This window comes from Panicum hallii, chromosome 7 (genome assembly GCF_002211085.1).
Source record: "Panicum hallii strain FIL2 chromosome 7, PHallii_v3.1, whole genome shotgun sequence".
Classification (NCBI taxonomy): domain Eukaryota; kingdom Viridiplantae; phylum Streptophyta; class Magnoliopsida; order Poales; family Poaceae; genus Panicum; species Panicum hallii.
Genome location: NC_038048.1, coordinates 46,732,737 through 46,755,406, shown reverse-complemented (window position 1 = coordinate 46,755,406; position 22,670 = coordinate 46,732,737). Strand labels below are relative to the sequence as shown.

General features: G+C 48.1%; 6 protein-coding genes across 7 annotated transcripts; 5 read left to right on the top strand and 1 right to left on the bottom strand.

Moving 5' to 3' along the window:
- Window positions 1–1,079: 1,079 nt before the first annotated feature.
- On the top strand, window positions 1,080–3,911 carry LOC112901625 (methylthioribose kinase 1). Its single transcript, XM_025970575.1, has 6 exons — window positions 1,080–1,393; window positions 1,496–1,805; window positions 1,943–2,117; window positions 2,204–2,405; window positions 2,785–2,999; window positions 3,423–3,911. The coding sequence occupies exons 1-6, from the start codon at window positions 1,199–1,201 to the stop codon at window positions 3,595–3,597; spliced, it is 1,272 nt and encodes a 423-aa protein (XP_025826360.1). The 5' UTR covers window positions 1,080–1,198; the 3' UTR covers window positions 3,598–3,911.
- A 249-nt stretch (window positions 3,912–4,160) lies between these two features.
- LOC112901626 (thylakoid membrane protein slr0575-like) lies at window positions 4,161–7,881 on the top strand. Its single transcript, XM_025970576.1, has 10 exons — window positions 4,161–4,417; window positions 4,514–4,755; window positions 4,868–4,914; window positions 5,007–5,109; window positions 5,319–5,405; window positions 6,072–6,155; window positions 6,333–6,386; window positions 6,818–6,898; window positions 7,464–7,509; window positions 7,602–7,881. Exons 1-10 carry the CDS (start codon window positions 4,192–4,194, stop codon window positions 7,652–7,654), a joined length of 1,023 nt encoding a protein of 340 aa, XP_025826361.1. The 5' UTR covers window positions 4,161–4,191; the 3' UTR covers window positions 7,655–7,881.
- A 464-nt stretch (window positions 7,882–8,345) lies between these two features.
- On the top strand, window positions 8,346–11,098 carry LOC112901628 (probable inactive carboxylesterase Os04g0669700). The gene is made up of 6 exons (XM_025970578.1): window positions 8,346–9,707; window positions 9,803–9,855; window positions 10,020–10,143; window positions 10,228–10,352; window positions 10,559–10,666; window positions 10,760–11,098. Exons 1-6 carry the CDS (start codon window positions 9,515–9,517, stop codon window positions 10,931–10,933), a joined length of 777 nt encoding a protein of 258 aa, XP_025826363.1. The 5' UTR covers window positions 8,346–9,514; the 3' UTR covers window positions 10,934–11,098.
- On the top strand, window positions 10,899–13,881 carry LOC112901629 (probable carboxylesterase Os04g0669600). 2 transcript variants are annotated; one of them, XM_025970579.1, is made up of 8 exons: window positions 10,899–11,013; window positions 11,104–11,556; window positions 11,706–11,753; window positions 11,818–11,870; window positions 12,742–12,865; window positions 12,949–13,070; window positions 13,157–13,264; window positions 13,418–13,881. In XM_025970579.1, exons 2-8 carry the CDS (start codon window positions 11,385–11,387, stop codon window positions 13,556–13,558), a joined length of 768 nt encoding a protein of 255 aa, XP_025826364.1. In that variant the 5' UTR covers window positions 10,899–11,013; window positions 11,104–11,384; the 3' UTR covers window positions 13,559–13,881. The 2 variants fall into 2 exon arrangements, with proteins under 2 accessions (XP_025826364.1, XP_025826365.1); XM_025970580.1 differs by lacking the exon at window positions 11,706–11,753 and having other exon boundaries at window positions 10,902–11,013.
- A 247-nt stretch (window positions 13,882–14,128) lies between these two features.
- On the top strand, window positions 14,129–16,877 carry LOC112901627 (probable carboxylesterase Os04g0669500). Its single transcript, XM_025970577.1, has 6 exons — window positions 14,129–14,439; window positions 14,533–14,585; window positions 14,668–14,791; window positions 14,894–15,015; window positions 16,273–16,380; window positions 16,477–16,877. Exons 1-6 carry the CDS (start codon window positions 14,154–14,156, stop codon window positions 16,576–16,578), a joined length of 795 nt encoding a protein of 264 aa, XP_025826362.1. The 5' UTR covers window positions 14,129–14,153; the 3' UTR covers window positions 16,579–16,877.
- Window positions 16,878–20,580: 3,703 nt separating this feature from the next.
- Window positions 20,581–21,979, bottom strand: LOC112898877. The gene has a single exon (XM_025967181.1). It carries the CDS (start codon window positions 21,599–21,601, stop codon window positions 20,924–20,926), a length of 678 nt encoding a protein of 225 aa, XP_025822966.1. The 5' UTR covers window positions 21,602–21,979; the 3' UTR covers window positions 20,581–20,923.
- Between the last annotated feature and the right edge of the window lie 691 nt (window positions 21,980–22,670).

Below are 22,670 nucleotides of genomic sequence, written 5' to 3'. Positions count from 1 at the left end.
AAGAATGGCGTGCGAATAATGCGTGAAGCGTGCAGCAAGTCATGGGTCATATTCCACCTTATCGACTCGCTGAGTTTGTAGACTTGTGCTCTCAAAATTTTGTGATCAACCAAAATAAAGATAAATCACGCACCAGATCATATGGATTGTTTCCTTTTACCTTAGATCTCATTCGGATTCTTGGAATTGAATTCCAATCTAATAATCATAATTTAGATATAAATTAATTAAGCTAATGTAACTATATGCGAAATATATTTGTATATTATTGCTGGTCATATGCGAGAGATACTTATGCACTGCACTTTTGCTATAGGGAAGCGAATCGAAAAGTATACCATAAATTATACATTAGAAACATAACATGAGGATCTATATAATTAATTTTCATCCCTAACCCCTAAGAATATAAGATAAGCTTATATATATTTGAAAAGTTATAAAAAGCCATATTTTAAGATAAATAACCTACTTAATAGATTCCAATTCTTCAAAATAATGGGATTCAAAGGGGATCTTGGCTAACATAAAACACCCTCTGTTTGATGAGTGAATTGAGTAAGAGTAAACTACATCTATGGCTCTTACAAAAACGTGGACGTATTTTGATCAAAGGTCACTTTTGTTGATAATGTGCTATTCTAGTACATCCGCAAGCTTTGTGGGTCGCGCCACCTCTTTCCAGGCAACCTTACTTGAATTTACCTGCTGCTAACTTGTGTTTGGCCTTCGTCACTTCGGTACTTCTGGATCCTATTTCCTTCAACAAAAAAATCTCGATCCTAATATGGATTCCTACTTGAGCATATTCGAATCTCACCTTTGTATTCGCTTAGAAATAAGCACCTACACTTGTTCAACCATGTCCCATTTGCATTGATTTTTTTAGAGTACATTTTCATTGATTTGTTCCTGCGAATACCTCTACCCTCGATGCCGAAGTCTGCGAGCCAGCCTTGTGCATGATGTCAATTCAGTTCGACCCTTCAACTGTTGGAGTGCAGGCAAGAATCCGGCGTGCCCACCCAAAGCTAGTCCGGCCGTCCAGGTTCAGAGAACCGGCCCACATAAACCCCCACCCGAGACAGCGGATTCCGACCGCGCCCCCGCTCTCCCAGTCTCCCGGTCGCCCCCCGTCCACTCCTCTCCGCATCTCTCGGCCGGCGTCCACATCGCTCCAGTCGCCGCGGACTCAGGCATGGCCGCGGAAGCGGAGCAGGGCTTCCGCCCGCTCGACGAGGCGTCCCTGGTCGCCTACATCAAGGCCACGCCCGCGCTCGCCTCCCACCTCGGCGGCGGCGGCGGCTCCGTCGAGATCAAGGAGGTCGGCGACGGCAACCTCAACTTCGTCTACATCGTCAAGTCCAGCTCCGGCACCATCGTCGTCAAGCAGGTCCGGCCCCTCACCTCACCTCGGTTCACCGCCGCCGCTCCTGATTTAGTTAGTCTGTCGCCTCACACCTGACGGCCTCGGCGCGGGCGAAATGGAACGCAGGCGCTCCCGTACGTGCGCTGCGTGGGGGACTCGTGGCCCATGACGCGGGAGCGCGCCTACTTCGAGGCCTCCACGCTGCGAGAGCACGGCCGCCTGTGCCCGGAGCACACCCCCGAGGTCTACCACTTCGACCGGGCCATGTCGCTGATGGGGATGCGCTACATCGAGCCCCCGCACATCATCCTCCGCAAGGGCCTCATCGCCGGCGTCGAGTACCCGCTGCTCGCCGACCACATGTCAAATTACATGGCCAAGACGCTCTTCTTCACATCCCTCCTCTATAACAACACCACGGATCATAAGAAAGGAGGTGAGCTCTGAGCTGCTTCATTGCTTGCGCGTTGACTTTAACTCCCAATTGGTACGTGGTTATGCCTGTACTGTGAAGGGGAGATGTGTATTAACTTGACGGCATTTGCAAATGGGATGTGCTGTCTGTGTTTGCAGTTGCTGAGTACTGTGCGAATGTGGAGATGTGTAGGCTCACGGAGCAAGTTGTGTTCTCAGACCCATATCGGGTCTCCAAATTTAATCGGTGGACCTCGCCGTATCTTGACAAAGATGCTGAGGCGGTTCGAGAGGACGATGAGCTGAAGTTGGAAATAGCTGAGTTGAAATCAATGTAATTAGCTTACTGAATAGAAATTATTGCCACCTATGGTTTGTTTCTTTACATGGGAATGCGACTTTTTTGATCTGCAACCGCAGGTTTATCGAGAGAGCTCAGGCTCTGATTCATGGAGATCTCCACACTGGTTCTATCATGGTGACCCCTGATTCAACTCAAGTCATTGATCCAGAGTTTGGCTTCTATGGGCCAATGGGTTATGACATTGGAGCCTTCCTAGGAAACCTGATTTTGGCATACTATGCTCAGAACGGACATGCTGATCAATCAAATGATCGTAAAGTATGTATGAATCTGTTACCTTGTTATTTTTGCACCCTTTATAACTCCGATAGTAGTATGCCTATTGATGGTGGATGTGGAATATGATGCTTATATCTTTTACTCCTATCTGATATCTGGGGATAATCAAGTTCACGTTTAGCGTAAAGAGGAGACTGCTTGGCAGAGGCAGACAAAAGTTTACCAGCCTAAAATATGCCTCGCGTTGAATAGATTTAATACTTGATTGCATTGTCAGTAGTAGTATTACACTATTACTTAATGGCAGTGGCAGAATTGTCAGTATATTATAGAGCACGATGCATGGTCACCATGCCACATTCAGAACCTATTTTCATGATGTTTCTGGTATTAACTAAGTGTTCCCTGTCTTTTGAAGGCTTACAAGAAATGGATCTTGAAGACAATTGAAGAGTCGTGGAATTTGTTCCAAACGAAGTTTGTTGGACTATGGAATAAACACAAAGAAGGGAATGGGGAGGCGTACCTACCCGATGTATACAACAACTCAAACCTGTTGAGCCTTGCGCAGAAGAAGTACATGACAAACCTATTTCATGATAGCCTTGGGTTTGGTTCAGCCAAAATGATCAGGTAACTACAGATTAGATTTGTAAATAATGTTTTTTTCTTAAAAGAGAAGATTTCAGGATAAATTCACTCTCTCTTACTCGTGGACTGCAATGAGATATAATAATTGCCTTTTGGACTGACATAAAACCATACATAGGCCAACTAAAAAGTTTGCGGCTTTCAGTTTTGATATAGCATCTCTTTTTTGCAAGTTGCAACTGTGCATCATAAGATAAAAGCTTCTGAATGCAGCTTTGATGAAAGCCAACTGAGAAGTAAAAAAAAATGGTTATATTTGGGGCAGTTTAGCCATGTTATGCAGTGATTGAAATGTATAGAATTTATAAAATGTTTGGCAGCTACTTTTCCCACTGAATGACGCTCAAAAGAACTATAAATCGCATTTTAACATCAGTTTCCTAAACTTCATTCTTCTGTATGTAGGAGAATAGTCGGAATTGCCCATGTCGAGGATCTGGAATCAATTAAGGATGCCAGCAAGAGAGCCGAGTGCGAGCGTGCTGCCCTCAATTGTGCAAAGACGATCCTGAAGGGTAGGCGCCAATTTGAGACCATCGAGCAGGTCATTGAGCATATTAAATCGTTTGATCGGGACTGAGAAGACATCAATCTATTTGGCGTTCAACGAGACATATTTTCGTTGGTTAACCTATGCACACCTGAGTATTGATGAATTGTTTGTTCTGAAGCACCGGTTGTTTGTGCTTTCAGTATCGGGGATTATGCTGAAAAATATCCATTTCTGGTCCCCTTTTAGTTTGAACTGTGTACACTACTAGAGTAAAGATCTTATTAAAGCGTAGCCAGGAGCCGAATAATGAAATGTACGAGATTTCTCCAAGCTTATCTCAGTACATATAGACGTGTGTAGTGTATTACCAAATAAATTTTATTCTGATGTTTTTTTGCCAAGTACTGCCTTGTTGACGCTCATGTGGTCTGTGGAGACTGCATCTGGTTGCTGTTTAGAAATTCAGGTTGGAAAAGCCTTTGCATCCGACTGTGTTAACGCTGTTCTTGGACACCGTCGATACAATTTTATTCATGGAAGCGATGAAATTCAGTAGCAGAACATTGGCTATCGAATATCAAAGGAAGCGAACAGACGAACAAGACGAGCCGAGAGTAATTTTCTCCCTGGCGCCAACTCCGCCCCCTATCCTTCTTCGTAACCCAAACCCATTCATTGCGCATGGCTATCCAAGCGCCACCTCACGGGCGACCGACGGGGCCACGCACGCGACAGTCACACAGCGCGCGTCCAATGGCTGCGTCCCTCCGCTCGCCGCCCCCGGTCCCCGCCGCCTTCCGCCGCTCCGGCGCCTCCTCCTCGCCATCGTCGTCGTCCGCCCCCAAGGCGAGGTTCGTCGCCCGCCGCTCCGAGTCCGTTTCCGTCCAGCAGCTAGCCAGCCCCCTCGGTACCCGGATCCTTCCTCCCCAGCTCTCCCCAAACTTCATGTCGTCTTTGCTAGCTGAGGGGCAGCTTGAGATATAATGTCTGCATACTCCTGCAGCGGAGTACGTGAGCTTTCCAGCGAGCCAGTACTCGGTGCGTAAAGGCGGCCTCGTCTGCCCCGTTCCTTTGCGTCCATGGCGTGGGGAGGGCAGCCGCGGCCGGCGGCGATATGGAGGTCGGCGAGCGACCGGACGCGCCGAGGAGCCAATGTCACCTCCCGCCGCGGCGCCCCCCGCGCAGCCGACAGGCGCCTCGGCCGGCAAGGCAGTCGTCCCGGACGACGAGTTCTCCCTCGCCAAGGTGCGCGGCCCCGGCTCTCTCTGCTTTTCGGAACATGGTCGCAGCACCTTGGCCGTTGTCGCGCCGAGCGATCTATCGTGTCCCCTAGTGCTGAATCGCTGGTCCTTTGCAGGTGTCCTTCGGTGTCATCGGGCTGGGGGTTGGGATCTCACTCCTGTCGTGAGTTCTGAATTTTTTTCAAGTCTTGTCAGTCTAAGAGATTCAGATTTCAGAATGCTCTGTGGTGGAGATCATGTGTTGTTGCATCTCAGGTACGGATTCGGGTCATATTTCAACCTGCTTCCCGGCTCGGAGTGGTCAGCTCTGCTGCTCACCTACGGGTTTCCTCTCACAATCATTGGCATGGCCTTGAAGGCAAGAACTCTCTCCCTATGTACATGTACTATAGTACTAGACATTACCGGAAGACGTCTTTAGGGACGATCCTGTTACTTCCATACCGAGGGACCTCTAACAGTCATTCATCTTCTAGAAATTATGCGCCTCGCTGTTTTGTGCTTGAAATTAAGTCTTGACCCTTGAGATGCACTTTGCTGCGGTATGTCTGAATTTTCTATATGCAGTACGCAGAACTGAAACCAGTGCCCTGCACAACCTATGCTGATGCTTTTGCTCTAAGAGAAAAGTGTGCCACCCCTATTCTGAAGCAGGTAATATTTATTCATACGAACAAATTATGATGTGGTGAACTGTTTATATTCTGCTATATTTTCGTCTAAAGTTAAATTGGGCTATATAACCAGCAGTTAGCTGAAGCCTGAAGCTAGAACTTCAAACATGAGAAGATTTGAAATTTGTATGAAAAGGAAGTATTCTACATAGTGTGGACATGGGAACCCATCTGCTGTTTACTATCATAATACAGCATGATGGCACACGTTTCCGTCTTGAGGATTAAAATAGAAATGTGCAACACTGAGATTCTTACTTAAGTTCCAGCAATCGACATGGAGGATCTAACAAAGGTGGACAAATAACTCCTTGATAATTTTTACTTTTCAAAAGTGATATCAATTACCACTTATTTAGTTACACCAAATTTCGACATCACAACATCGCTTAAATTTACCTCCTAACAATCACAATCCCGGATAGTTAATACAATGAAATCTTGATGACTATTTGATTCAATGGTTCAACACATGTTTTTGAGCTATTACGCATTACCTATTGAGCTCTTGCACTCGAGCCTGAACTTGGCCTTTTGGTTAAAGTAATAGTGTCATGCATTTGCAAGAAAAGAAGTCGAATTTTGTAATCTGAACTGACAATATTAGTTTGACATTTGTTAATCTGACATCTTTGCTTATTTCTAGGTTAGGAGTGATGTTACACGTTATAGATATGGTGATGAGCAACATCTGGATGAAGCACTACAGAGAATCTTTCAATATGGTTTGGTAATTTCTCATTCTGTCCATTTTCAGGAAATGAACATTGTTTTACTTTATTCATATCGATAATATTCAAGTTCATATAATGGTCATTGGTACTATGTGTCTTACAAAATGTCTCTCTTTAAAAGTAAGGACTTCTATTGCTTAATCTTATGCCTTCTTTTCCCCCTTAAATGACAGGGTGGTGGCGTTCCTAGACGTAATGCACCTATATTACAAAATATCCGAGAAGAAGTAAGTTCGTTGTCTGTTTGTTTTATTCTTTGAAGTAGTATTCTCCATATTGCAAATTGTGAATCACATATTTCATTTTGGATTTTGTATTATGTACTGACTTTTAGGAGTTTAGTAAAATTCATAAAAGTTCATGGATTTACAACTACATAGTACAAGATAACTTCAGACTGTCCATACAACTTGTGCGGTGCAAGTCATTGTGGATTTGACATTGGTATCATTATAGGATGTACACAAAATTTAGCCAGTCTCATCCCTATACCTTTTGGACATTTCAATGGATTGCTTTTCTGATTGACATCTTCTGTTCTTTCAGTCCAACCATATCATTTATCCTAAAAATTATCTGCATGAATTATCAAATGGTTAGCTCAATTCCCTTGGCGTTTTTCTATATTACAGGATTCACAGTGATATTTTGAATGTAGGTAACTGAAGATGGGAAATACAGTTTAGTACTCGTATTTGAAGCCAAAGCATTGGAGCTGTCTGATTTTGAGAAGAGACAGGTGAAACTACCTCCTTTAGTTACCTCTATTGGTCTGAATCATGAAACAATACTAATCTTGTGTTATATAAGTATAGAAAATATTAGAAGCAGTTTGGGTCTGAAATAGATGAGTTTTTTTGGGAAAATCAACCGCTTCAATAAAACATACCTTAGAACCAGGTTTTTTAAATAAAAACAAGGTGATAGTGTGGATATGAAGAAATACGCGCCCAAATTTGAGTTATTTCCACAACCCAGACAGTGGCTACCCCAGTTTAGCTGAAAATTATAGGATGTTGTAAAACAAAACTTGCTGCACTAATAAGTAACACAACCACTCAAGATACTGGACCTGCTGATAAATAAAGCTCTTCAAATTTTCCCTCAATATAACAGCAGAACCATCAACAGCTCAGGATACTTCATCTATGTGGGAATGCTGCTTAATATTACTTGTTGGCATGTGGTATCTTGGATAGCTAAGCTGTGACAAAATACGTCTTGCATTTTCACCCAAAATCCAGAGCAGAATTTGGTAGGCAAGATTATCTGAGTAATTATTCCTTGCACATATTTGTCTGCAGGCAAAATTCACCTCCTTTTTTGGTCCTGGGATTAAGGCGGAAATTGGTGGGTTTTGTTAATTTTTGTATTGCTCCAGAATATTATCCGGTCTATACTCTTAGCTCACCCATTGTCCCAACATTATTGTACCGATACAGGAAAAGGTGGCGATGATCTATATGAAGTTCGTCTTATCTCAGAGACTACATAGAAACAAACTTTGGGGATTTTCGCTAATACAAAACTAAGAGAATTTCTTCTTTTTCTTTGATCCACTGATTTTGCATATACGATGTTAATAGTGTCAGATTTTACCCTTCCCTTTTGTTTTGGCTTCTGAGCTTTGATATCTATTGGCTGTTGTAACATAGATGTAAATGGACTTTTACGAATTGGGAACACTATCCATATATTTGAAAGGTATCTTTTTTTTTTGCATGGAGCTCTTGAGGCTATGTATCATTTTTTCTTTTGGTTCATATGAGAAAACTAGTGCCACTATCACACAGTTCACTTGTGCGGAAGCCAGTACAGAGCATTTAGATATATTCAAGTTCTGACATTGTTTCTTGACCGTGGAGTTTGTAGAGTTCTTCACTGGTGCGCGACAAAGACAGAGGTGAAGCCTAGGATCGCTAGCTCTGAGTATCAATTGCCGCACCCTATTGCCACCGGCGGGGAGAACCGAGACGGGAGGAAGTCAACAAGCTTCACCTGGTGCAGTTTCCCGTGAAGAATCGCCGGGACGTGAGAAGGATTCACCGTCGCCGCCGGAGAGGACGAACAGTGAAAGGGATAATTGATTTCGATTTTTGATTCTTCTTCTCCACGGTCTTCTCGGTAATGGCTGTAGAGTTTCTGTAGGCCATGTGTCACACAGCGTATACTAATACGCCTCTTGCTCGGCTCCGGCGCGGCGGCGCCCGGCCGTCGCGAGCTCGCGGCCTTGGAGGCGCTCGTCCTGCCGCTGCCGCTGGGTGTCCTCGCGCCTCTCGCCACTTCTCTCATCCATGGAATACGCGGGGTCTGGAGAACCTTCGGCCTAAAAGAATTCACTTTCGGGAGAGGAGTGGAGTATCCCCACAGGTTCCACAGGGCCGTCGGGTGCCGCCGCCGGCGATCGGAGAGGAAGAAGGGACCAGCGAGATCGTCTGTCATCTGCTATAAACAATTTACGAATCAGTCCAAGTATATTTACAAATACCCCCTGATTCGGATCGCGATTACTATCCGCGATCCGTATATTTACAACTACACCCCTATCCGCGATCCGAATATTTACAAATACACCCCTTATTTGGATCGCGATTGTCCGCGATCCGATTTTCCACATATTGGTCCCTCGTTCTTCTCGTTCCCTCCCATGTCCATGGCCACGATTCCCTCTGCCGCCGGCGAGACGGACATGCGCCTGAGCTGCGGCCGGCTGTGCAAACCGATCTTCCGTTCGCACCTTGCCCCCATATCGACCATTCCGGTGCTCCTCCTCTTCTCCTCCGCCAAATCATATCTGCTCCGCTTCTTCCTCCCTTCTCCGTCTCCGGCGGCTGGGTGCCCCGCACGGAGTCTCGACTGGGCTTGAGGGGGCGAGAGGTTCATTGGAGGTCCCTTCCCGCCTCCGAATCCCGCACCCGGCCTCCTCCGACCCGCCCTACCCCGAGAGCCCCCTCATCAAGCAATGCAGCGCCGAGTACTGGCTCCTCGCCTCCCTCGACACGGCAGCGACGGGCGCTGTGAGGGTCGTCACAGACTGAGGGATGCCGATGTCATGTCGTGTTCGTGCCCTTCTTCGCGACGCGGAGAGCCGGAGATGGAGCTCGGGTGGGGAACCAAGGGTGCGTTCCGCAAGGAGGACGGCAAAGTCTCACCTCAAAGTCAAGTCAATGTCGCAAGTCAATACGCGCCATGGAAATTCAGTGGAACATGGTATCGAATATCAACGGAGGCTACCAGACGATGATGCTGCTAGCACAGCCAGCCTTGCGGGGAAGACGAGAGGACGAACCGAGACAGCAGCTTCCTCCCCGGCGCTCCTCCTCCTCCTCTCGCAGTCGTCTCCCAATTCGATCAGATGGTGGAGCGCATGCCCGCCGCCGGGGCCGGGAGCGGGAGGGCGCGGCGCTGCGGCTTCGTGGTGTGGCTGCACGGCCTGGGCGACTGCGGCCGCGCCAACGAGTTCATCGCCGAGCACTTCTCCGCCGCCGCCTTCCGCGACACCCGCTGGGCCTTCCCCACCGCGCCCACCGCCGCCGTCACATGCAACCGTAGGTGCTACCAGTATCGCAACGCCGGCGGCTTCGTCGAGCGCGCTGCTCGCTCGTCGCCGCTGATCGCGATCCCGTGTGTTGTTGATTCGCAGGCGGCGCGCTCATGCCCTCGTGGTTCGACATCCACGGCGCGCCCATCACTTCGGCAAGACAAATCTGCTCCTCGTGTCACATTCTTCTTGCATTGATTTCCTGATTGTTCTCCTAGCCATATGGATCATACAAAAATCGATTGCATCCGTTTTGCCCCCTTGTTTCATTGCTTGTCTGTATGCAGATGACTCATTTGATCGTCAGCTTTGTATGCAGAAATCCGTCAGGGATGAGGAGGATGTGCTGCGAGCTGTCCAGATTGTGCACACTATGATCGACAGGGAAATAGCTGCTGGAACAAACCCGGAAGACGTATTCGTTTTTGGCCTGAGCCAAGGAGGTAGAGCAACCGTCCTTTGTTCCTTTTTTTTTCTTTTTTCTTATTAGATTGAGGTTACACGGATACTGCAACACATTTCTTCAGGTGCCCTGAGCATAGCAAGCGTGATGACGTACCCCAGAACTCTGGGCGGTTGCGCAGTCTTCAGTGGCTTTCTCCCCTTCGACTCTTCTTCCTTCGCAGCGAGAGTAACAGACGACGCAAAGAAGGTAGTACTGAATTTCTACCTGCGTGTGATCACTGCAGAGAAGTTGCTTCCTCAGCCCTCCCTGCTGAATCTGTTACTTGCTCCTCGATATCTTGTTAACCTACAGAGCGGCAACACTTTATTCATCCGATCGGCGGTGTCTGACAGATGAATAGCTTCTGCATTTGCCGAATTCTGATTCAGTGATAGCATGCTATTGACTTGCAGACACCCGTTTTGTGGATCCATGGGGAAGCTGACTCGCTGATCCCGATCCAGGAAGGGCGAGACGGAGTGAAATTCCTGCGAGGGCTCGGCATGATCTGCGAATTCAAGGTACGAGATGCGGCGAAAGTCTGAATACTGGCATCGTTTGAGCTTCTACAAAGCTGCGTCCTTTAACCATTTGACCTTGTCGCCAACGTGCAGGCATACGACAGGCTCGGGCACACGCTGGCGCCGCACGAGCTGGAGTACTGCGAGCGATGGGCGTCGGAGAACATCCTCAGCGAACACAGAGAAGAAGAAGGCCTGAAGCTAAAGAAGGGTGGCCTTCCGGGGAGCAAGTTCTTCGGCGGAGTGTTCAGCTGCTTCTCCAAATAGCCGCCGTCTCAGTTGCATTAAGCCATCAAGTGATGTAGTAGTAGAAACTGACGCAAGTGCCTCATCGTGTCTCTGCGATTGTAATTTTCTTCATCCCTTTTTTATGTGACCGAATGATTCCCCATTTTTTCTCGCGGATTAAAATCGGTGATTGCCATTGCCCAAGCCAGCAGACTCGTCGGACGGGACGCTCCGTGTCAGCACGGTGAGCCGGGCAGTTCCTTTGAGCCATCGCCATCACCACGCGACGCACGCGGGGGCCGCAACCGTCAGCGCGGAGGCGGCAGTTCCCACGCCTCATGATCCGCTGGTCGTCAGAGGATTCTGATTTCTGATCTCTCAAACGCGCCAACAGAACGGGCGGCAGGCGCCGGCGGCACTGCACTCCCAACCCCCAATCCCGATCGATTCGCTCGCTGGCACCAACGAACGACCAATCCGCTGGCACCGGATGGCGGCGGCACCTCCGCGGCCGGGCGGCTTCGTGCTGTTTCTGCACGGCTCCGGCGGGTCGGGCGACGAGAGCCGCGCCCAGGTCGCGCCCTACTTCGCCGCGCCGGGGCTCGCCGCCTCCGTCCGCCTCTCCTTCCCCACCGCGCCCACGGCCCCCATCGCCTGCTACGGTGAGTTTTCCTACCTACCGCTACCTGCCCCGCCCCGGTGCCCGGAACCGAACCCATCTGATCATGGCTGTTTAACTTCCTCTCGCTTTTGGCGATCCATCGTCCTCGTGATGGCACCGCGTGTTCCTCCATTCTCGTGGTGCATGAAGGATGCAACCTGCTTTGCTGTTTCGCCTTATGGATGCTTTGCAAGGCTCGTAAGTGGAGAAATCACGCGCTCTCTTTCTCTAACCCCGTTGCTCAATGGTGATGCTGCTGTAGGTGATGCGGTGATCACTGCTTGGTTCGGCATCGCGGAGGTTCCCATAACCGCGGTAATTGACCAATGCTAGTTAGTCTACAAGTATGCTGCTATTAACTGTACTTCCACTTTTGACACTGTACTATGCTAAGTGTGCTTCTCTTCCTTGAGTGATGAGATTGGCCGTAGAGTACACAGTTAAGCATGCTTCAGAAATCAAATCAACCGTCCTTCACACATCTGCTTCTGCTAGTGCTTAGCTTAAAAGAATAGTGCTAGTGCTATTTGGAATTTAATTTTAAAGAAATATTACACATATCATTCTGCTAGTGCTTCCCTTCCTTGAGTGATGGGACATTTTCTGTAAAGTACACAGTTACGCGTGCTTTAGAAATCAATCGTGCTTCACACATTTGATTCTCCTAGTGCTTAGCTTGAAAGAATAGTGCTACTGTGCTAGTGCTATTTGGAGTTTAACTTTGAAGAAGTATTACAAAGCTCATGTTTAAAGGAAAGTAAGACAATAGTGCAAAGTTATCCATTTGTTGGACGCTGTCATCATATTCTCACACTTTTTTAAACCCAAATCCCATGGCATCCTGAGAATTTTCATGACCCTGAATCGTTTATGCTGATCAGAGGGGTAACCTGATAGTTTCTGGCGCTTGGATATACTGAACAAAGTGGATTTCTGATACGCTCTGTCATTATATTGACTATGCTTTCAATTTTATTTTTAAAAAAGGCAAAAGAACCACATTTTCAATCAACGTTCTATCCAGCTAATTGCTTTCTATTTCTACTATACTACTAACACTGCAGGTTTAGCCATTCATTTCATAATCCCAGTGTTATTCAACATTCTGTCGATCTAATTTTTTATATTGCCACTACAAACACTACAGCTTTAATTAATTAGTTGATATTTCCAATGATTGTTTTAGAAAACTGTCAGAGATGAGAAAGAAGTCCTTAAAGCTGTTGATTATGTGCATGAATTGTTAGACAAAGAAATAGCTTCTGGAACAAGTCCGTCAGACATATTTGTTTGTGGGTTGAGCCAAGGAGGTAAACTGCTGAGCTTTTGATCTGCATTTACATTCGAGGTCATAAGACAGTAACTAATACAGTTTCTATTTTCATCTACGCAGGTGCTCTAGCTATAGCAAGTGTTCTACTCTACCCAAAAACTTTAGGTGGTTGTGTTGTTTTCAGTGGTTCAGTTCCGCTGAGTAAATCATTCGCTGACAAGGTGTCGCCTGAAGCTAGAAAGGTAACGCCCAGGAGCTTCCCTTATGCTGAACACATCAGAACAATATACTTTCTTAATTTAAACAATGAAGTCTTAATAATCTGCAGACACCGGTATTATGGTTTCATGGAATGGCTGATGGGCTGGTCCTATTTGAAGCGGGGCATGCTGGGTGTGCATTTTTAGAAGAGCTTGGCGTGACCTGTGAATTCAAGGTAAAAATGGAAGTATATGCAAAGCCCTAGTGAAAGTTCAGTTCTTTTAAATTCTTTCACCACTTAACATGTGGGTTCTGCAACATTGGGGCTCGTTTTTCCAACTTGCTGACTTCAATCATTTCTATCTATTTTCCCAATCAAATTAATCAGGCTTATCCTACCCTTGGACATTCAATGATTGATGAAGAGCTCCAGTATTTTCAGCAATGGATCCTGAATCGTCTAGGGATCTCTGGAGCAACTGAACCTTCAAGGCCGTCATCGTCATCTCAGCACAAGGATCTCCAGTAGCTGTTGTTGATTGCGAATGAATAGTTTATATTAAAATTCATGGCTGCATTTTTAGACGGCACAACATTTCTAAACTGGAAAATATTTCACATACAGATGCTCAATGTACAACCCATGTACACGACTCTGTAGAGACCACATGATTCGAGTAGTTTGGTCCATAAATGAGCCTACCACTGAAGTGATTTGAGCCACACGATCTATAGGTCATAAAGCAGTTGTACAATCAGATTGTGTAGTACTGTTTGTATGGCTACATGAACAATTTTTATAGGATGCCAAATGAAGGAATCGAATGCCTTGCGAGTTGTATCGTGATCCAATGAAGGTTTATGATAGCAGCAGTGGTTGACTTGCATCGTAATCTGTGTCTTTGCATTGTGATTCTTTTGGGTTGATGCATAGTAACACTGACGTTCTCATAGAAATCACCAACTCAAGATGAGTTTCTTTTTAGATTTAGATTAGAATTACAGAGGATGGTATAATTTGGTACAACTAACCACTACCTATCAACAACCACCAAGGCAGCCATCATCGCACTCAGGCAAACCGATCTCAGCGACGCTTTTCGGCCCGGCTCGGCCCATGACCCATGGGTAGCCTGGTCCGCTTCCTCTTCACCCTCGCTGCGGCCGTTGGCGCAGCCGCCCTCCTCGCCGCCTCCCTTCGCCGCCGCGCGCCGCCGTCCGGCCTTCCTGCCCAGTTCGTCCCCTCCTCCCACATGGTGGGACGCAACCGGAGCTTCGTTCTGTGGCTGCACGGCCTCGGCGACTCCGGCCCGGCCAACGAGCCCATCCGCAACTTCTTCTCCGCCCCGGAGTTCCGCCTCACCAAGTGGTCCTTCCCCTCCGCACCCCGCTCCCCCGTCTCCTGCAACAGTGAGCTTCCTCCACGCCCTCCTCTTCTTTATGCCCTCTAGACTGCGCCAAGTTAACATCAGCTGATCCCTAGAGCAATTTCCCTCCCTGCAGATGGTTTTGTGATGCCGTCGTGGTTCGATATCCACGAGCTACCCATGAGCGCTGTGAGTTCACTAGCTATCACTTGTAAACAGATACCTGAATGCGGCGTTAGATGTTGATCTGGGTGAAATGTTGAACGAGTAGGGTTCTCCGCAAGATGAGAGCGGGGTTCTGAAGGCTGTGGAAAATGTGCACGCCATGATAGATAAGGAAGTAGCCAATGGCATCCACCCTGACAACATCTTTGTCTGTGGTTTTAGCCAAGGAGGTAAGGACAGCATTGATAGATTGATTTGAAGCTTTTCCGGCGAGGGTAAAATTTTGGAAGTGTTGTGAACTAAATGGTTAAATGTCAATTGTGGCTCTGCAGGTGCTCTGACATTAGCTAGTGTGTTGCTTTATCCGAAGAAGCTAGGTGGAGGAGCAGTCTTCAGCGGGTGGGTGCCATTCGGTTCATCAGTCACCGAGAGGATTTCACCTGAAGCAAGGAAGGTAATCAATATATTCATCCATCTGTCCCTTCTATTTAGTTTAATGCACCATCACAAGGTGCAAGGAAGCCTAGATATATGGGTTGGTAAAAATTGCTGGATGATAAGACTGATGATGTTTGATCTTTGGTGCCTTGTCGTTACACTTTGATTTGAAATAACTGCACTTACTTATGGAACACTGCTGCAACCTCTACCTACAATGGTGCGGCAACTCCCAGGAACCATCATCTATTTAAGATAATTTCAAGCAGCTAGTGCATGTAGTTATAACACTGGTCTCTGATCAGTGTTGTTCCGTGAGCAAACTAGAGACATATGAACGATACAGAATTGTAATTTGTTAAACTGAACAACTAAATGTCTCCCGTATAAGTGGTCAAAATGAAAAGATCCTCGACTTCAGATGGAATTCTTTTTGTCTGAACTTAAAACTGTTTCTGAGTTGGTACTTGAGATTTAATATTCAGAGTTTTCTCCTGAACACAAAAGCATTTCAATATATAAAACTTACATATCAAGGTGCAAGTAGGCTCAAGTTGAGGCAAAAGAATATATGCCCCATTATAGGACTTTGGAGGTAGGAAGTAGGATACGGGAAAAAAGGTATACCATAGCAAATATAATAGATTGTACATTGGGAGAGGAGAATTCTACAGGACCTGATCTTGTGCTGAAGAAGACAGCTTCAGAGGAATTTCTATCTCATCTTTGCAATCCTTGGTCCTGTACTCTTGTTGACCCTGGGTATTATGATTATTGTATATATATTCAGTAGGGGTGCTTCCCTACTGTTCCCCTTAAGAGTGGATCGAGTGTTGCACAATGAAAATTAGATTATACAGATAATTTTATATGTCAGCAGCTCATGAGTATGCTTATTTACACAGAATGATAGTAGCATGAATCCTTTACGGATCTCGTCTTTAATTTTACTCTTGATATGTTTCTTCATAACAATCATAAACCTGTGAATGATATGTGTCTTACATCAACTAAAGCATCAAGGAATGCAATAACCATTGGGTAATATTAGATAGCATTGACTTTTTCATGATGAAAATTTTGAATGAAATCAGGCGACTGCAGACACTTGTTTGACTCACCTAAAAAAATGATGCACTTGCATCATTCATTCAACTTTGAAGAAAGTTATTTAACTGTTGCTGCAGGAATATAGGTTTGAATACAATTTTGAAATTCTAATGTGTTCATTAGTTTATTTTACTATTATTATGAAACCCTTTCAACTTTTCAGACCCCAATTCTTTGGTCGCATGGAATGGCTGACAGAACAGTACTGTTTGAAGCTGGTCAAGCTGGTCCACCATTTTTGCAAAGCGTCGGTGTTACCTGTGAATTCAAGGTAGATTTCTATATGGTCCTTTTTCTCTCACTTCAAAGGACCTTTGATGTCTGTGAGCTCTGAATACTGAGTATCCAAATCGTGTGCATTTTACAGGCATATCCAGATCTTGGCCATTCGCTTTCCAAAGAAGAGCTACTTTATCTTGAGTCGTGGATCAAGAGTCGTCTAAATGCCTCTGCAGAAAAGGACAGTTAACATTTTTTTCGTTCAAGACGCCACCACTTCCCCAGTATACTGCTTGGCTGATGCCGTCATGTTTAAGTTGGATTTGGTCTTCCTGACTTCGCCTCATGCAACTTATTATTTGAGACTTCTTCTCATGTTTACCATTGTGTCAACGGATGAATGCACTGATGGATCACCAGCTACTGGTCCTGGAATTTGCTGTGATATGCACCTGGCATTAAAATAGTAAACTAAATATACTCAGTTACTGTGTCTATTCAAACAATCTACCATGTATGTTTGGTCCACATCCATACGTTTCCAATTGATTATTGGTGCCGTGCCCTTTGAGAACCATAGAGCTATCATGATGCCAGGACTCTTTTCCGGCCATGGATGTTCTGAATGTACTTCTGATGTCCCTGGCTTGTTGCATGAACTAACATTCTTCGTCTCGTGGTTCCAAGTTCTGATCATCTGGCTTTTTTTCCGCATGGTTGTGATAGAATAGCTGATCGTCTAGCTTCACTCGGTGCCAGCTCAGTGTATTTGGACGCTGTCGTGATGTATACATGAGCTTACTTGATTCTAGTCAACGGTGATTTTCCAGGTGTATCCGTTTAGCGGAAGGTCCTTTCCACGTAACAAAAATTCTGAACGTGTCATACTGAACTGTTGCGTCTCTCAGCCAGTCATTCACAAGGCATTTCTCTTTCCAGAGACTCGATTAAGCCTGAAGCGCCTGGTCAACTAAACTGGCTTGACCCTCCAATGGCATGTAGTACCTTTCAAAGATCAAGATGGGAACAACAGTTTTACCGGTTACTACCACAAAAGTCCAGGTGACCATTTCCTGATTATGACCACTGACCATTTCAAGGCGCTGGACCTATGAATGATTGCAAGACACTTGGACTCCGCTGGGTGCTGTGCTGCTGCTTACCCTGATCGTGTTGTCACTAGCCGATTTCTCAGAGAAAGCGACCACGATCTGGTTCCCTTCCGTTCATGCCCTCTACGCGTAAGAACGCAAAGGTCCAGATTGCGATCTCAAAAGCTTAGAGGCACGAAGTGTTTGGGGCTACCCGATGCGTAGGATCCTTCACTGAAATTTCCTGAAAGACTGTTCTTTTTAGATATGGAAGACTCTTTGGAACTCGAAAAGTGGATTTCTCTCTCTTTTTTTCCTCCTGAAATGCTCATGGAGAGGTGACCATAAAACCTTATTACTCTTTTGTAACGAAAGATCATGTGAAGTCGACACTGTTGGAGCAGATCAGGCTACTGGTGCCGGATCCAAATCTGTTCGGAACTGCGTGCTAGATTTTGCAGAGTACCATACCACATCACCTGCCGGGCTCGCCGGGCGCACGGCCACGGCCACGGGCGAAGGGGTCCCCCGGTCTCCACCTGCTCGCTACGATATTTGTGCCACTGACTGCTCGGCGCTCTCCTGCCCTAGAAAACTGCGGCTGGGGTGGGGGTCGGATGCAACCTCGGGTTAGGAGGAGAAGGAACGAACGGGAGGTGGCCGTAGGAAACGCGACGCGAGCCCCGCGACGCATTCCCCAGCCTTTCGAGGATACCAACGCGAGCAAAAGCCAAAGCCCCCCGAGCCCCCGCGCCTCGTGGTCGCCGCCCCCATCCGGCAGCGGCCATTCCTTCCCTCTCGTCCCATCCCCTTCGCCACGTCCACGACCGCTCTTGTTCTGATTCCTTCTTCTTCTTTTTTTTCCTTTTAACCGTTACCTCTCGCCGTCAACTTCTGCTGCTGACGATCGCAGCATGCAAGTGCACGATTACAGAACAAAAGTACTAGTGGTAGCACTACTAGTGTGTAGTCTTAACTGTGCTGACATTGGTTGGGGCTGCGAGACCTAGACGACGGCGTCTCATCGGTGTGCTCGAAATGCCCTCTCCTTTTCTAATCTAATCCAACAAGACGGAGAAATCTTTCCTTCTTTCTCTCGACGAACAATTGTGACCGTCAGTACCGTGTTCTTGCACAAGAGCAAGTATATGCTGCCTGCTCCTCTACTAGGGTTACTAAAGTACCGCCGGTACTGCGTGTCCTGCCAGTACTGCAGGAGCGATTTCCTACGAGCAAGCGACTGCCTTCTGCGTAGCATTGCCATTGCCAGCCAAGAGTCAACACCGTGTTGTCGCTGTTGCTGCTGACTGGACTGGGCAAGCCGCAAGCAGCAGGCTGTACCAGGCAGCCAGGCCACCATGCTGCCCACGCCATGAGCCGGGACGGGCCCGGCGCCGCAGCGAGAGCGACCGGTCGCATTACCTCCCCGGCGGGCAGGACAGGAGGAGGGCCCCCGTACCGTACCCTTCGCGAACGCAGCGCCGCCGCCCTCTGATCTCTGAAACCTGAATCGCTCTCAAACATCCCCCAGATCGAATGGGATGAGACCACCAGATCGCAGTAAACAAACACCAGCGAATGAGAGGGGGGCGGGCAGGGGCAAGGCAATAATGGAGGAGGAGCAGGGGGCACCGATGCCCCGGAGCCAATTTGCATCGGCATTGCCCTTGCCTGCGTCATAAAGCCCCCCGGCGGCAGCAGCACCTCATTCCTTGGCTTTCGCATCGCCTGCCGCCAAAGGCCAAATCCCAGAGGGGAAGGAAACGCTGCCCATCGCTCTCCCGTCATCAACCGCAGGTCTGCTCTGCCTTCTTTTATTATTGGCGTCCTCTGCCCTGGAGACTGGAGTGGAGCAGAGAGCATTGGATGTGCCCATAAATCCTGCGGCTGCAGGTAATCACTCGACTCGACCAGCTCTTCTTTGTCCTTGAGCCGCTGCGATCATCGTCAAGGTTTCGCTGTCAAAGGCCCCAACAAGTGCAGCGACTTGTGTATTTGTGTTTCTCTTGCAGCTGAGCGGCTACAGTGACACCAATTCTGTTGCCCAACGGAGGCGAGCCTGCTGCTTACGTGCCACTACAGGGCTATGCAATTTACTACTGGTACTGCACTTGCATAACTGCTGGATCAGCATTGAAAGTGGCAGGAACTTTGCCATGAATTTGCACAAGGACGGGGACGGGGATGGGGGCAGGTTTGTTTGTGGAGTACACGCCCTTGCCAAGTCAGTGTGGGGGTGAAAAACCAGTGTTGCCCACGGCTCGCTTTCGCTTTGCAAGCAATCAAGCAATGGCGGTTCTTTCCCCCGCTTTACTTTCAACAGGGGTGCGCCTACGCGGTGCGGCGCAAGAGGAAAGCTCCAGTGGCTCCTTTCGCGCCGTCCGATGGTAGAGAGCTGATTGATTGGTCCAAAAGGCGATACCATGAAAGCCACCGGTACTGTGTCAAAAGGGCAGCCAAGGCAGAAAAAAATTCCTTTGGGGGGCAAAGAAACTCAGCATGAACCATGGTGTTCTTCAGCATGAGGAAAGCAATCAATATTGATCACAATGGCTCCAATTTAACGCCCACCAATATCAGTATACAGTATCATGTTTTTAAAACAGAAAGTTCGTTGGTGGGGGAGGAGGAGAGCTGCATAAGCTGGCCAAAGGTGAAAAAATGCCAAGGAAAAAAATTTCTTTTTGAGGGGGGCGAAGAAGCCCAGCAAGAACCCATGCTGTTCTTCAACATGAAGGAAGAAATTTTGATCAGAATGGTTCCTAGTTAACCACCACCAATATCAATGTCCATATTTTTAATAAAACAGAAGTTCGTTGGTGGGGAAGGAGAGCTGCACAACTGACTAAATCAAAGATGCCTGCTACTTCTAATGATTCCATTATTCAGGGAGATGGAACCCCACTAATGCAGGCAAGGCAACACGCTTAACGAACTTGGAAAAAAAATGGCTTTTGCACAGATGCTTCCCTTTCCATGGTAGAGGAGAAGTGGCCAACGAGGCAGGCATAACTTGATGCCACCACCAATTGCAGACATGCCAAGCTTTATGCAAAGTTTTGCTAAACAAACATCATCATCATCATCCTCATGGCAGGAAGAATCAATCCATCAATCAATCGAAACACACATGAATCACGAGCATACAGCAACAGTGCTAGTAAAAGTCAGTACCCAAACAGTTGACACCATGCAGAAATGGAAAGGGAACTTGTTCTCTTGCAAGAAGTTCATTGTTGAACCTAAGGAGCAAAAATATGGTACAGAGGAGGAAGAAGGTGGGGAGCTGAAATTGGATGAGATAGTGCTGAGTTTGCCCCCAGTCCGATCCTCACATGCTCACCAGAGTGCAAGAAATTGAACAAACGAAAGAAGAGGAAAAGGGCGTAGAGCAGAGGTGCTCTTGATCAAAACAGCTGCTACTGGTACTGACCTTGACGAGACCCTCCTTGGCGGTCTCCTTCCTTCCCCTAATCTACAAGAACAGGCGAGCGGGCAGCCGGATTAGTTCCACGCGCCCCAGACCTTCTCCCCGATGAAGCGCACCAGCCTCCCCACCGTGCTCTTCTCGGCGCTGCCGCCGCAGCCGTCGCCGCCGTTGCAGTCGCCCTCGCTGGCCACCGACGCGGCATCCTCTTCGCCGTCCATGCTGCTGGCCACTTCTTCCTCCTCCTCGTCGCCGTCGCCCTCGTACTCGCCTTGGCGGTCCCTCCCGCCGTCGAAGCCCGGGTGGTGGTGGTGGTCCGCGTTGGCATCCACCTCCCCGGCGTCCGCGGCGTCCTCGTAGTCGGCCTCGTCGCTGCCGCGACGTCCACGGCGGCGGCGGCGTGAAGGGCCGCGGCGTGGAGGGCCCCCGCTCCCGCCGCCGCCGCCCTCCTCGACGGCGTCGATGATGTGGTGGATGAGGTGGCGGTTGGGGGACGCGTCCCAGCGCGCCCAGAAGCTCTTGTAGCAGCCGAAGCAGCCGCAGCCCATCTCGGGCGGGTGGGGCCCCCGGCGGCGGCGCGGGCGGCCCCCCGCCGCGCCGCCGCAGGACAGCAGGTAGGCCAGCACCTCCTGCTCCTCCGCGGTCAGCGCGGACGCCAGGGCCAGCACGGCGGCCGGCAGCGCCACGGCCGCCGCCGCCGCGTCCGCCGGTGCCGGGTGGACCCGCCGCCCCTTCCCCTGGTACAGCTTCTTCATCTCACTCACTCAAGCTCGCTGGCTCCGCTCGCCCCCCGCCCGCCTTAGCAGCCCGGTTAGGTGCCCACCAACTGCTCGACGAAAAGCCGAACGGGGAGGCGACGGGCGGAGTTGGTGGGTAGGTGGCGACGGCTGCCGTCGGCTAAGACGTTGCTGTTCGGAGTAGCTGCGGGATGGCAGCAGCGCAGCTCGTGCCGCTCCCCTTCCTGGGGGTTTGCTGCTGAGCTGAGGCTTTGCTGGGGGGGCCTTGCCTTTTGGGGTCTCAACAAGGAAGGAGAAGGGGAGGTGGTGGAGTTGGGTTTGGTGGGTGGGAACTGCCTCTAGCCTCTAGTACTTGGGAGGGATGGGTTGGAGGACCGGATGGGAATCATCTGAGACGGGGAGAGGTTTCGCTTGGCTTGCTGTCCAATGGGGGCAGAGGAGGAACATGTCTTGTGGTGGCGACGGCGTCGGCGACGGAGGTCTTTGCTACGACCACGTAAACGGAGACGGTCCTCGTCTCAGGTCAGGACACAGCAGCGGCACGGCACACGGCTGGACGCCTCTCTTGTGTACCGCGTGCACGGACCTCGTGGTTCCGCCTGTTCGTTCAGACCTCCTACGGTCACCGGCTCACCGCGCCACTTTTTTCCTCTCTCCCCGCCCCCCCCCCCCTCTCTCCCCCCTTTTTTTCTTTTTATTAAGGAAAAAAGTGTATTTTTCACCCCTTAGTTATCGTAAAAATGTGACATTCATCCCTCATATTTTATTTGGTGCAAATCAACCTCTTAACTAACTAAATTGATACATTTATCATCCACACCTTAATTTAACAATAGTTTAGTGTCATATAATATTAATTTAGATCATATAATTATTTTATTGATCATCGTTTAGCCGCATCTAATGTTAAGTCAATCGCTATAATAGATCGATGTAAATCGGTTCTATTAATTTTTCGGGTAAAATTTTTATAATGTACCTAATTTAGAGGGTTTGCTGATTTTTTCGGATTTTATATCTTCAACTCAGCATATTACATTGCTAGACAAGGATTAGTACAATGATTGTATGGTATAAACCACCATTA